The 15270-nt window shown below is 39.3% G+C and overlaps 1 protein-coding gene across 3 annotated transcripts in view; it reads right to left on the bottom strand.

The window, feature by feature from the left end:
- LOC135577056 (adenomatous polyposis coli protein-like) overlaps window positions 1-15270 on the bottom strand; it is a 112690-nt gene that overhangs the window by 20729 nt on the left and 76691 nt on the right. For all 3 annotated transcript variants that reach the window (XR_010468658.1, XR_010468659.1, XM_065044699.1), the window contains 3 exons: window positions 13372-13467; window positions 12409-12548; window positions 9827-9904 (listed from right to left, as the gene is read on the bottom strand). Coding sequence is in view for 1 of the 3 variants with exons in the window: in XM_065044699.1 (XP_064900771.1) it covers window positions 9827-9904; window positions 12409-12548; window positions 13372-13420 (267 nt within the window). In the remaining 2 variants the exon portion in view is untranslated. The remainder of the gene's footprint in view (window positions 1-9826; window positions 9905-12408; window positions 12549-13371; window positions 13468-15270) is intronic.

Raw genomic sequence — 15270 nt, 5'->3', positions numbered from 1 at the left:
CCCAGGGGATGCAAAATATCCTTCGACACCATGCAAGTAATTGGGGCAAAAGGGGAGCCATTTCGTGTTCCTGTTGTAAAGGGGGTAATTATCGAAACCGACTCCAAAATAGGAGTGGGAAATTTGCTTTTAGTTCCAGAAGCTGAATATAATCTCTTGGGGTGAGATTTAATAATCGAATTGGGTGTTAATTTAGAAGTAACGGGGAAAGAAATTCGGATAAGATTATGTCCTCTCAGGGTGGAAGATGAAAATAAAATTAATCCTGAAGTATGGTATTCAGAAGACTCAGTAGGGAAGCTGGACATAACACCCTTTAAAGATAAAATTTCTAGTCCAGAAATACCCATTCGTGTAAAACAATATTCAGTATCCAAAGAGGGCCGAAGGGGATTAAAACCAGAAATAGAAAGATTACTAGAAAAAGGCTTACTCGAGCCCTGCATGTCTCCCTTTAAAAAGGAGACTAGTACATGACCTGAGGGAGGTGAATAAAAGAACCGTGAGTCGTTTCCCTGTAGTGGCCAACCCGTATACCCTTCTGAGTCAATTAGATCCGAATGATCAATGGTATAGTGTTATAGATTTAAAGGATGCCTTTTGGGCTTGCCCGCTTGATGAAGAGAGCCGAGACTATTTTGCCTTTGCGATGGACTGTGCTTCCCCAGGGGTTTACGGAGTCACCTAACTTGGTTGGGCAAGCTTTAGAACAAATTCTGCAGGGATATGAGCGCTGTCCAGAAGTGGTACTAGTGCAATATGTAGATGATCTCTTGTTAGCAGGGCAAGACGAAGAAGTGGTTAGACAAGAAAGTATTAAATTATTAAATTTCTTTAGTCTACAGGGGCTCAAAGTGTCAAAGACCAAACTCCAGTTTGTTGAGCAAGAAGTCAAATATCTAGGACACTATTTAAGCAGGGGGACCAAATATTTGGACCCAGAAAGTGTAAGTGGGATCTTGTCATTGCCAGCCCCAAAGTCTAAATGACAGATAAGACAAATATTAGGACTAACTGGATACTGTAGACAATGGATCGAAAATTATACAAAGAAGGTAAAATTTTTGTATGAAAATTTAACACAGGAAAAATTGGTACAATGGATGGAACAAGATGAGGAACAATTTGATTGCATAAAGAAAGAGCTGATAAGTGCCCCTGTGTTGAGCTTGCCAGATGATACGGAAACCATTTTATTTGTTCACTAATATAGATGCAGGGACTGCATACGGGGTCTTGGCACAAGAATGGGCTGGACATAAAAAAAATGGTAGTTTATTTATCTAAATTGCTAGACCTCGTTAGCAGGGGTTGGCCAACATGCCTACAAGCAATAGTATCAGCTGCATTACTAGTAGAAGAAGCACAGAAAATAACATTTGGAGGAGAATTGTATGTTTTGACACTATATAATATACGAGGGGTTTTGCAACAAAAATCTGATAAATGGATAACAGATTCTAGGTTGTTAAAATACGAAAGTATTTTGATTGAATCCCCTAAATTAACCCTAGAAATTACTTCCTTGCAGAACCCTGCACAGTTCTTATATGGGGAATCTAGCAAACAATTAACACATGATTGTTTGCAAACAATTGAAGAGCAAAAATGAACAAGAAATAAGGAAACGAGTTCCCGGCGGAAGGGAACTCACATACCAGCCATTCTCAAGAATACAGATTGAGTTTACAGAGTTACCAAAGGTCGGGCGATACCGCTATTTATTGGTGCTTGTAGACCATCTCCCGCACTTTGTGGAGGCATTTCCAACAACTAGGGCCACTGCTCGTACGGTAGCAAAAATATTGTTAGAAGAAATAATTCCCCGATATGGAATAACTGAAGCTATCGATTCCGACCGGGGCCCACATTTTTCATCAAAGATTATTACAGAGACCTTCCAAGCACTAGGTACCAATTGGCAGTATCATACTCCGTGGCATCCACAAAGTTCAGGAAGACTAGAACGAATGAATGGAGAGATAAAGAAACAACTCACAAAACTAATGATAGAAACCAAAATGTCATGGGTAAAGTGCTTGCCCTTAGCACTATTAAACATATGAACGCAGCCAAGAACAGACCTCGGGATCTCACCTTTTGAGATGTTATATGGTATGCCTTATGATTTAGAAATGCCACAGGACCACCCAGAAATAAAGGATTTCCAAATAAGGAGTTATCTAATACAGTTATTAAAGTGAAGAAAATACCTTTGGGAAAAAGGGTTGGTGGTACAGCGTCCACCTCTGGACATAAAAATACATACCCTAGAACCTGGAGATAAGGTACTCGTAAAAACATGGAAAGAAACATCATTAACCCCTCGATGGGAGGGACCTTTTGTTGTTTTACTCACTACAGAAACAGCCATCCGAACTGCCGAAAAGGGGTGGACACACCAGCCGAGTTAAAGGTTCAGTCAAGACTAACGCCTGGACTGCAGAGCCCACGGACGACCCTCTGAAAGTTAAACTACGGAAACAATAAATGGACTTGGGCTTGTTGAATCATACCGTGCAAGTACAAAAAAAAAAACCAAAAAACTATAAGAGTTAGATGTATTAATATAAGTTGTAATTATTATCCTTTTATATGTTTTAAATGCACAGTGTGCCGGGAAAAACTGGTGGTTGCATTGCCTAGACGGTATTCCCCTTTGAGGGACTTGTGATCAGTGTTATTCGATTGAACGAGAAATTACTGAATTGGCATTAGAACTTAAAGCCTTACGAAGAGAAATTGAGGTCAAAGGCCCTAGTTGGGGGAACAAATACTGGAACGAGTTTGTTCCTACCCTAATGAGCCGACTCCCCCGAAATTACAAGTGTGTTGCTGAACCACTGTAAAGAAATAACGTGCCATTCCCCCTTGGTAAAAAGCTGCAACTGGGAAGCTTACAAGTGACGCTGCAGTTGCCGGAAACATTCGGGGCCTCCTGAAGAATATTCTTGCTGCCGAGAAGATGGTTTACCCCGTGGCTCGAAGCAACCAAGTCGACGGGCGAGGCAGAGGAATAACACAAAGTGGGGGCAAAAAAAACCCGAATGGAATTGTGCAACAATGTTGGGAGAACTACCACAGTGCTAGGCAGCACAACAAATTGCAAAATCAAAGCACGCCGAACCTGGGCAAATGCAACCCCCCCACCTGGTATACTGTACTAACATTATTGTTGATGACAAATAATGGAGAGACGGCACATCGACCATATAAATGGACCCTGATCCAAGTAGAAGAAAAGCCAGGTAATCACAGAGAATACTACTGTAGGATCTCCAAGATTTGACGTAAATCCTTGTAATTATCTTTGATAGAGCCATGCGGTTTGGGGGATCAAATATCGGGAACCAGGAAAGGATCGGGGAGGGCTCATAAAGATACAGAAGGAGCCTGCACCCGTGGAGAAAGCTCAGCCAATAGGTCCCAATATAATAATAACTGAAGAATTGGATAATAATAATAATAAGACTAAAACAGATAGCTTTGGAGCCACACAAGGCTATAATGTTAATGAAAATTCACTTTGGGCTCACACCTTGTGTCTCCACGGATTACATAAAACGATTAAGCGAGTTTTGCGTCCAGGTGGTAGTAATTCCTAAAATTACTTATCACCCAAAAGGATATGAGGAAATCGTGGCAACACACCACTTGGTCAAAAGAGAACCAATTACTGCTATAACTGTAGGCACCCTAATAGCCCTCAGTGCGGTGGGTGCAGGAACAGGTATCGCCTCAATAGTGAATCAGAACCACCAATTTGCAGCGCTAAGAGTGGCTGTTGATGAAGACCTGTTAAGGATATAGCAATCTATAAGCGCATTAGAAAAATCGGTAAGATCTCTGTCTGAAGTAGTCTTACAGAACCAAAGAGGTTTAGACCTATTATTTCTTAAAGAGGGAGAATTATGTGCGGCTTTAAGGGAAGAGTGTTGTGTATATGCCGATCACACAGGACCAGTAAGAGACACAATGAATAAACTACGAGAAAATATAGAAAGACGGAAAAAAAAAAAAAAAAAAAGAATATGAATCTCGGCAGAGCTGGTATGAGAACTGGTTCAGACAATCACCCTGGCTTACAACCCTCCTATCCACTATAGCAGGACCACTGATTCTTTTAATCCTAGTATTAACATTCGGACCTTGTATCTTAAATAAAGTAATAGCGATCGTGAAAGGCAGGCTAGAAGCCGCTCACTTGATGTTGATTGAGGCAAAATATGAGAAATTGCATGATCAAAACGACACCGAATTATTAGTATTAAGTGGTCAAGAGTTGCAACGCTTTAATGAACAAAATAAGTAACAAAATAAAAAAGGGGGAAATTGTAACAAGCAGTTCCGAGAAATGTTTGTTCATTAAAGCTCCTGAAGATGTTTGTTTGAGTTCTGAGAAGTGTTTGTATGCTTACTTGCTTTGTTCTGCTTGATGTATTTACCTAATAAGTAACCAAAGTAAGGCGATCGAAACTGGCTACACAGCAGTCAACGCCCACCACAATACGAGCCTTCAACATGAGTGGAAAGTTACACCCGGAAGCTGTGGACCAGAGATGGACTATAAAAACCCAGTAAACTGCATTAGCTGTGTGCGCATGCCGCAAGGGAGACTGAGGTCTCTACGTCGCACCCAGCGCTGTCTTTGCTTATTGCTTGATTAAAAATAAAACTTTTGTTACTTACAAGACTAAGTCAAAATTTATTACATGCCCATCTGTAATGTTTGTGGCCAGCTGTGAACCTATGTATATATGTGGTGTATATGTGTCCTCTGTGTGTGCCTGCCTACTGGGAATACATTTTCAGCCTCACTACTGGTTGGATCTGGGTGCAATGGAGCTGTAACAGCCTTGTCTCTGTTGGGATACCAGATTCAGTCCTGTGCTGGTTTAAATGAAATTGAGTTAATTTTCTTCACGCAGTTGGAATATTTTCTCCTTCGTAGCTAGCACGGTCTTTTGTTTAGATTTACTATTACAATAATGAGACAAAGCTGCTTCTTCCCTGGGATAGAATTAATGTTTTTCTTTCAGTAGCTAGCTGTGTTTTTGAGTCAGTATGAATAGAATGTACGAACTCACTGATATCTTGGCTGTTGTCAGGGAAACCAAGGACTTCTTTGGCCATCCAGCTGCAGGTGCAAATTGATAGGAGGGGGACACAGGCAGGATAGCACCTAGATTGACATTCAGGTTGATCAATGAAATATTCCCTACCATTAGCATCATGCTCAGTATATAATTGGAGTCGGCTTTTCTGGCTGGTTAGTTCCATAAGTTTGGGTTTTCTGGTTCATTAGTTCAGTTAGTTCTGTTCGGGAGTTCCATTCCATTGGGAGTTCAGTGTTAGTTCGGCCCTTTGCTGTTCTGCTATTTTGAAGCTGACCTTTGGGCCTTTCTGCCTTTTGCCTTTTTGCTCTCTCTGGGTGGGATTGGCTGTTCAGGACCACAGTTCTCTCCTCTCCAGGACTGGCTGTTTGGAGCAACTAGAGTTTTGTAAGGGATTGCAGTGAGTAGCATTTCTTTTATTTTATATATAGTAGTAGTATATTATTATTATTTTGTTGTCTTATTAAACTGTTTTTATCTCAGCCCATGAGTTTCTCCTTTCCCTTTTGGTTCCCTCCCCTGTCCCACTTGGAGGGTAAGGGGGAGTGAGCAAGTGGCTATCGTGGTCTTACCCGAGGTTAAACCACGACAGGTCCTCCCTAACAAAGTTTTTAAAAATATTACTGACCTATTGGTCTTGACATTTAATGGTTAATTTAAATTTGTTGGTTTTCATTTTAATGATAAAAATGAGTAACTGGCACAATTTACCTGTGTTACATCATTCCTTAAGTTGTTTTACCTGTCTCTTGTCCTCGTTTGCTTATGACCAAAACAGTCTCTTTTTCAATACTTATAACAGTTTTTCAATATAAACATCTTTCAATGTTTAAACTCATGTTACCTATGCCCATTCTTTTCTGCATTTTATCCTTAGCTGATCAGAAATAAAAAAAAATCCATCTATTGTAAATTATTATTTTCAAGTACTTGCTGCATATTGAGTAGATGCTTTTATTGACTAGTCACTACAGTGATTTCAAGCTCTTGTTTTAGATGAACTGCAACCATTCAGAAAAGTAGTAAGTAATGTGTACGAACAGTTGCATTTACTTCTTCCAACATACAGTACTTTCCATTTAAAAAATGAATTGCCTGTGTTGCTTATTTTTAAAAGTTTTATACACTTCTGGACTTCCTCAGAGTCTTTTTTAATCCTGATAAATCTAAATAACTATACAATGCTGGCATCCCACAGATGACTTCCTTTCCAAGACTACTAAATATCTGTCCTAATAGCAAATTAGAGACTGTACCCAGTATCCTTTACTGTAATTTTAACTATTTTTTCAACCATATTTACTTAGTTTCTCAACTAGTGGGGAAATTCTTTTTGTCAGTGGTATCTTAACATAGAAAGTAAATTTTCTTTAAAATTGTTCTTTTATCTATTTTCTAATGATTCACTCAAACTGCAAGGTAAAAAGTGTTTTCCTCTCCAAAAGCTGTTCTGATTTGTTTACATGATCTATTTATTTAAGTGGATTATAATTTCATATTTAATACTTTTAACTTCCACACCACTGAAGTACAGTTCTGTGCTCTCAGGATCACCCTAAGTACTTTTTAAGATTTAAGAAAATACTCAGAGAATCAAAGAATGTCCTGAGTTGGAAGGAACCCATAAGGATCATCAAGTCCAACTCCTGTCCCTGCATATGACAACCCCACGGTTCACACCATATGTCTGAGGGCATTGTCTAGTCTCTTCTTGAATACTGACAGGCTTGGGGCCATGACTACCTCCCTGTGAAGCCTGTTCCACTACCCTCTGGGTGAAGAATTTTTCCTAATGTCCAACCTAAACCTCCCTTGGCACATCTTCCTGCCATTCCCTCAGGTTCTGTCATTGGTTGCCGGAGAGAAGAGATCAGCGCTTACCCTTCCTCCTCCCCTTGTGAGGAAGCTGTAGACAGTGATATGGTCTCCTCTTAGTCTCCTCTTCTCCAGGCTGAACAAACCAAGTGACTTTAGCCACTCCTCATACAGTTTCATCTCCAAACCCTTCACCAACTTTGCAGCCCTCTTCTGGACACTCTCCAGTAGCTTAATATCCTTTTTATACTGTGGCGCCCAGAACTGCACACAGTACTCCAGGTGAGGCCGCACCAGTGCAGAGCAGAGCAGGACAATCACCTCCCTTGAGCAGCTGGTAATACAAAAAAAGCTTGATGCACCCCAGGACACTGTTGGCCCTCTTGGCTGCCAGGGCACACATGAGCCAACAGGCTCATGTTCAACTTGCTGTTGACCAGAACCCCCAGATCGCTCTCTGCGGAGCTGCTCTCCAGCATCTTGTTCCCCAGTCTGTATGTACAGCCAGGGTTTCTGTGACCCAGGTGCAAAATTTGGCACTTGTCCTTGTTATATTTCATGCAATTGGTGATTGCCCAGTTCTCCAATTTGTCCAAATCCCTCTGCAGGGCCCCTCTGCCCTCGAGAGTGTTGACAGCTCCTCCCAATTTTGTGTCATCAGCAAACTTACTTAGTATTCCCTCTAGTCCTGTGTCCAAGTCATTTATGAAGACATTGAAGAGTACTGACCTGAAGATGGATCCCTGCAGAACCCCACTAGTGACTGATCGCCAGCCCAACATAACCCCATTTACTAGAACCCTTTGAGCCTGGCCCATCAGCCAACTGCTCACCCACTGTGTTGTGTGTTTATCCAACTGTATGCTGGACATCTTGTCCAGGAGGATACTGTGAGAGATAGTATCAAAGGCTTTAGTGAAATCCAAAAAGATTGCATCGGCAGACTTCCCTTGGTCAACTAGGTGGGTAATCTTGTTGTAGAACGAAATTAAGTTTGTTAAGTAGGACTTTTCTCTCATGAACCCATGCTGGCTGGGACCAATGACTGCGTTATCATTCAGATGTTTTTCAATAACTCCCAGAACAATCTTCTCCATGATTTTTCCAGGCACAGAAGTGAGGCTGACAGGCCTGTAGTTGCCAGGGTCATCCCTGTTGCCTTTCTTGTAGTTTGGGACAATATTTGTCAGCTTCCGGTCAACTGGGACCTCTCCAGATTCCCAGGAGCATTGAAAAATCATGGAGAGAGCACTCGCTATGACATCAGCCAGCTCTTTAAGTACCCTTGGATGAATCCCATCAGGCCCCATCAACTTGTAGGGATCTAGCTGGAGTAGCAAATCCCATATGAGTTCCGGATTGATTGGGAGTTTATTGTTCATGCAGCCATGGTTCTCTAACCCAGGGCTATGGGGGCCCCCAAGTCAGTCTTCGGTGTTGAAGACCGAGGCGAAGAAAGCATTAAATGTCTTGGCTTTGTCTACGTCCCTCTTAATAAGGTGACCATAAAATACTGTTTATTTACAGGATATTTTTCTTTACACTGCATGAGATGCTGGAAGAGAAAGCTGGTACATATGTACTAAGACAATAACCTTATCAAATGTCATACAGATTCTCCTTTGAAGCAGAGCTTCCTCTGCTGTTATTAGGCTATTATTTATTTGCTGCTAGTGTAGGAGGAACCTCAGATGCCATTAACCCTCAGAGTATTCCTAGTTCATTAGTACTATCACTAGTAAACCAAATTAGAGAATCTCAGATTGCTCAAACTTATCTTGAAAACTGGACTTTCACTGACAGATATGGGTCATAAAAGTGAGTTTATAGTTGATATATATATACTTTGGTGAGAAAACAGAATTTGACCCAGATTTAAGCATTTTTATAACCACAAAGTTGTACTTCCTAGTTTACAGACAAATACAGGTACTAACTTTGCATCCAAGTTAATGTTGACAAGACAACATGAGTATGAAAAAAAGTGAATCAGATTGGGAAGTATGGAACATTTCAAAGAGATAGCCTAATTAAAAAAAGAGGAAGCGCTCTATGAACAGAGCACTAAAAATCATAGAATCATAGCATAATTTAGGTTGGAAAAGATCCTTAAGATCATAGAGTCCAACCATTAACCTTACAATACCAAGTCCACCAGTAAACCATGTCCCTAAGGACCATGACTACACATCTTTTAAATGCCTCCAGGGATGGTGACTAAACCACTTCCCTGGGCGGCCTTTTCCAATGCTTGCCAACCCTTTCAGTGAAGAAATTCTTCCTAATATCCAGTCTAAACCTCTCCTGGTGCAAATAGAGGCCATTTCCTCCTGTTCTATCACTTGTTACCTGGGAAAAGAGACCAAAACGCACCTCACTACAACCTCCTTTCAGGTAGTTGCAGAGAGCGATAAGGTCTCCTCTGAGTCTCCTTTTCTCCAGGCTAAACAACCCCAGTTCCCTCAGCCACTCCTCTTAACACTTATGCTCTAGACCCTTCACCAGCTTTGTTGCTCCTTTGGACACACTCAAGCATCTTAATGTCTTTCTTGTAGTGAGTGGCCCAATACTGAACTCAGTATTCAAGGTGTGGCCTCACCCATGCCAAGTACAAGGGGGCGATCAATTCCCTTGTCCTGCTGGCCTCACTATTTCTGATTAAAGCCAGGTTGTTATTTGCCTTCTTGGCCACCTGGGCACACTGCTGGCTTATATTCAGCCATTGTCATGAGAGAAAATACGAATTCAAGCACAAAAATAGTTCATGGAGAGGCCAAATGAGTGGTAAGAAAGGGGAGCAGAAATACAACATTTTGATACAACTCAGTCAAATTGAGGGGATGCAAGATGATGGAAATGTGCAATCCAAGGAAATATTTCATCTCAAAAGGAAGTACCTGCTGCAAATCTTCACTTTCAGACTTCAACTGGGCTACAAGAGCTCTCATGCAGTCTGTCATAGAACATAATGTAGCCTATTAGGAATCCGGAGAAAAAAGAAAATAGAGAGTATTAAATGACAAATTCAGTGGCTTGATTGTGCATAATTCTTTGATATTTAAGCTATTCATCTCTGAGGTTCAAAAAAGATTACTAAAATGTTTCCAATAACAGAAATTTGATCTACAGTTATTAAAATGTTAAGCATAAATATCAGTTTCTATTCTCGGAAATACATAAGTGGTGAAATTTTATATTTTTGACAAGTCTAGGATAAAATCTGGAACACTAATAGATGAGAAGCCTTCTTCCCTATGTCCCAGATATGGGACACTCACCTGTAAGTTGGCAATGTGTCTTTTGAGTCTCAGAATCATACTTTTTCTTTCAAATATAGGTAATATAAAAAGTTATATGACAATTTAAAACTGACACAAATACAACAACGTTCCTGACTTCTGAAGACTGTAAGGCATGCGTTAGAAAATGTTTGTGACAAAGCACAATTAAAAATTCTTCAAAAACAAAAGTATGTTAGAAATGCATTATTCAATAGCTGGATAATACATACATTTACATCACTTAATAGTTTAGTTTGTGCTATAAACCAAGTAACTGCAGCCTTGCAGCAATTACTAATCAGATGATTTTAAGAGGCAGTATTTTGTGAAGCTCTTCATTTGTAGGAGGGATTTGTTTCACTCTGTTTAAAACTGGGAGTAAAATTGAGTAATATGAAATCTGGTTTTATTTTTGCGAGTCAAAGAATGGTTGAGATTGGAAGGGATCTCCAGAGGTCATCTGGTCCAACCTCCCTAATCAAGCAGGGCCACCTGGAGCCAGTTACCCAAGATCATGTCCAGATGGCTTTCGAATATCTCCAAGGAGAGAGACTCTAAAACCTCTCTGGGCAACCTGTCCCAGTGCTTGGTCACCCTTACAGTGAAAAAGTGTTTCCTGATCTTCAGATAGAACTTCCTGTGTTTCCATTTGTGCCCATTGCCTCTTGTCCTGTCCCTGGGCACCACTGAAAAGAGACTGCTTTAGGAGTCTGGAGCATCTTATGAGGAAAGGCTGAGAGAGCTGGGTCTGTTCAGCCTGGAGAAGAGAAGGCTGAGAGGGGATCTTATTTATGCTTATAAATATCTCAAGAGTGGGTGTCAAGAGGATGGGACCAGACTCTTTTCAGTGGCGCCCAAAGATAGGATGAGGGGCAATGGGCACAGACTGAAACATGGGAAATTCCATCTGAATATGAGGAGAAACTTCTTTACTTTGAAGGTGCCAGAGCCCTGGAACAGGCTGCCCAGAGAGGTTGTGGAGTCTCCTTCTCTGGAGACATTCAAACCAGCCTGGACACATTCCTGTGAGATCTACTCTAGGTGAACCTGCTTTAGCAGATGGGTTGGGCTAGATGGTCTCTGGAGGTCCCTTCCAACCCCAACCATTCTGTGATTCTGTGATTCTTTGCACCCTCCCTTCAGGTATTTATATACATTCATGAGTTTCTCCCTGAGCCTTCGCTTCTCCAGGCTAAACAGTCCCAGAACCCCACCTGGTGCAGAACAGGAGTACACCGCTAGTTACTGATCTGCAACTAGACTTCATGTTACTGATCAGCACCCTCTGGTCCTGGCTGTTCAGACAGTTCTCAGTCCACCTCGTTGTCTGCTCATCCAGCCCATGCTTTATCAGCTTCTTTATGATGATCTGTGTCATCAGGTCCCCATCTCCTTCAGCAGCAGGCCTATATATTCCCTAGTCTTAGTTTTGTCGCTTATGTACTTATAGAAGCCCTTCTTGTTGCCATTGACATCCCTCATCAGATGCAAATTCAGATGGGCTTTGGCTTTCCTAACCACGTCTCTGCAAACTCAGACTGTCTCTATATTCCTCTCAGGTTAACTGTCTCTGCTTCCACTTTCTGTATACTTCCTTTTTATATCTGAGTTTTGTTAAGAGCTCTTTTGTTCATCCATGCAGACCTCTTGGCATTTTTTGCTTGAGTTCCTGCTTTTTGGGGTGGAATTTTCATTCACTCTTGAAGTGTCTTCCATTAGAGTAGAAAGATAAAAGTCTTGTCAGAATGAAGTTATTTGAAGATCTATGTCTTGGAAAACTCTGGGGCAAGAAATTATTATAACTTTGTATCTTTTGAAAGCAAAGTCCTTGGTAGAAATTAGGGAATTTATTTTCTCCAGTCATTTGAAATAGCACCCATTATGAGCCAGACATGCTCCAAATATTTAAGAAAGAGGATCCAGGCTGAAGAGATTTGGAAAAAAATGTCAGACAATAATAATATTAGTAAATAAGTGATAACTTTACAAAATTTGACTAAATTAACAGGTTTAGTTCAAAATCCTCAGAAAAATCTATTATCCATAATCATTGGTATATTCTGGAAAGATGTAGTGTATTGTTTACACAAAAATAAAGCCAGTAGATAAAATCTTTACTTTCAGTGACAAAACAGAGAACTACAAGTCAAACACAGCTAGGAAATGAAATTATTGTATGTTTGAAATTTTATTTTTACCTTGTTTGCCACATCTCCAAAAGTCAAATTTGTGAGAGCCATTCCAGTGTACCTCCTTAATGTAATACTATAGTGGTCATTTGTAAGTCCATACATTTCACAATCTACTTGCAACAGTTCTGCAATGGCCTGCAAAACTCCTTTAAAAAATGAAAAAGAAAAATAATAAACAATACTACTATTGCTATATTTCAATCCTAATATCAAGAATACAGTATACACACTTCAAGGAGTAAATTGCATTCATATATACAGAATATATCTCAAAACATCTGAAAAACAAAAGGCTCAGAAAGGTAAATTATAATTTCTTAAATACACTGTTAAATATTGACTCTGGATCTTAAATTGTGTACTTAGTACAAGCTGAAAGGTATGGTAACATGATGTTGAGATTTTGGGGGAAGATGAGAAAAGAAGCATTTATGAAGAGGTAAGAAGTACACCCATCTTTTAATTCTACCCAGTCAAAATCACATTTGACTGATGAACTCACACCAATTACATAAAAGGTTATTCAGTAAATCTCATAACTATTAATTTAATAGCTGTTACTACTGAATCTTATTATCCCAGAAAAATACATTTATTTTTTTCATTATTAATGAAAAGTGGCAAATTAAGGAAACCTGAATGCACAGAATTCACTGAAGATGGACTAAAGCATTCAGACTGTTATATAGGAACCAATATGTTTAACTCATGATGCAAAAAACCCTCAGAAAATAGTCTCCAGCATAAGTCCAACACTTCTAAAATAGCAAATATTTCCAGGATACAAATACCCTTCCAAAAATCACAGCTCATGCCAGATATAAGAGTAACTTGCATAACAACCCATCCACTAGGAAATACTCTAGCTATAAGTTCATTTAAACTGCATTAATCAAAGCCACAAGAAAGGAATGTTTGCATTTTCAGGAAGCATCTCAAAGGAAGTTAGAAAAACATATTTAGTCTTACCAAGCTCATTCATGTCATGTCTGTGTTCTTCATCAAATGAAAGTTTCATCAAAACACACACTGCAGGACAGATTTGATGATCAACTGGAGCTGGCACTGATCAGGAAATAGGTAACTATTAGTATTTCTTAGATGTATAATTTTGTCTAGATCATAAGCTTTCCAAAGAGAAACTTAAATTAAATTAAGTACAGTGCAGAGGTTTTTTTCAGAGTTTGTATCTTTCCAGTATCTCAAGAACAGACAGCTAATTAAGAACATTACTAATTAAGAATTTAGGAAGAATTTTGAACGTGTGTATTAAGTAAAAAATATGACTTCAAGTATGAAAAAAAATCTAATTTTGAAAAATAATAATCTTAGTGAAACAAATCAGTAAGTTTAAATTTTCTAGCAGCATTAAATAATACAACATCTAAGGTGAAGCTGTTTCTTTGGGTGTTACATCCTTATGAATGGTTAATTAAGCCCTTGGTTTTATAACATAACTTTTTAAGTTCATAATTTTGTGAGCTCATGTTTCCCTAAAGCACAAATTGTATTGGTACATCTGTGCTGGTTTGACTGAAAATGAGTTAATTTTCTTCATGCAGTTAGAAACCTTTCTTTTTAATAGCTAGTACACTCATTATTTGGACTTAGTTTGAGAACAAGAGATAACAACCCAGAACAAGGTTAATGTTTTTAATTGTTTTGGTCTGAGAGCCAAGGACATTCTGAGTGCTCTGCCCACAGGTGAGAGGCATCGAGGAAGAGGGGCATGGATGGGGCAGACCTTGACTGACATCCAGACTGATCAATAAGAGTATTCCATCCTATTAGTGTCAAGCTTCATATTTAAGGAGAGTCGGGATCTTCCAGTCTCTCTCTTGCTTTCTCTCTGGCTCTTCTCTTCGCTCTCAGAGACCTGTTCGGTGGAGTTTTGTTGGGGACTTTCATTAGTTTGGCCTTTGGCCATCCTGCCATTTTGCAGGGGCCTCTGGGCCTTTCTGCCTTTTTCCTCTTTCTCTCTCTGGGATCAGTTGTTGGGACCAGGTGGTGATTCCTGGAATTGGCTATTTGGTGCAGACAGAGTTTGTGAGGAATTACATCTAGTATCTTTTATTTTATATTCTATTTCTATTTTATATCTATATTTATTAGTAGTGTATTAGTATTTTGTTATATTATTAAACTGTGTTTATCTCAATCCAAGTTTCTCTCTTCCCTTTTGATTCTCTCCCCTATTTAGGGGGTGGGGAGTGGAATGAGTGAGCGGCTATCGTGGTTATATTGCTAGCTCAGAGACCCACTTCTACAAAATTATTCTTGCAGTAAAATCCAACATCCAACACAGAGCATAATGATTTCAGTAGTATTTCTGATATCCATTGAGTAATCCAGAAGGTTACTTAAAAAAAAAAAAACAAAACACAAACAAACAAAAAACCACCAAACAAACAAAAAACCCCAACAAAACAAAAAGCCAACAACAAAAAAAACAAACAAACAAAAAACCCAAAACAAAACACAAAAATATCCCCCCAAAATCCAAAAAAACGAAACAAAAAACCCCCGACTGCTGTGTGAAAACTCCAATTCACTTAAATTGTCACATCTCTGGTAAACACTGAAATATTTTTTATGTATCACATTCTAAATAATAGTTCTCATTATACTGAATAGACTGAGATTATTTAATTTGTGCCCTCTATCCCTTTCCCAGATGAATTCTTTATCTTATTCAGAACATGTTCTGAATGAAGAGCAATTTGAGATTATTTCTTTAGATATATTTCCTTATCCATTCAAATATAAAATAGCAATGAGTAGAAATTTATGTTTAATTTGTAGATTATAAATATAAAACACTAGAATAATTATACATCTGGAAAGCATACCAAAGCCTATGATTTAAAG

The sequence above is a fragment of the Columba livia genome, chromosome W (genome assembly GCF_036013475.1).
Source record: "Columba livia isolate bColLiv1 breed racing homer chromosome W, bColLiv1.pat.W.v2, whole genome shotgun sequence".
Taxonomy (NCBI): Eukaryota; Metazoa; Chordata; class Aves; order Columbiformes; family Columbidae; genus Columba; species Columba livia.
Note: the sequence above shows the minus strand (reverse complement) of the source record. Positions and strands in the feature narration are given on the sequence as shown.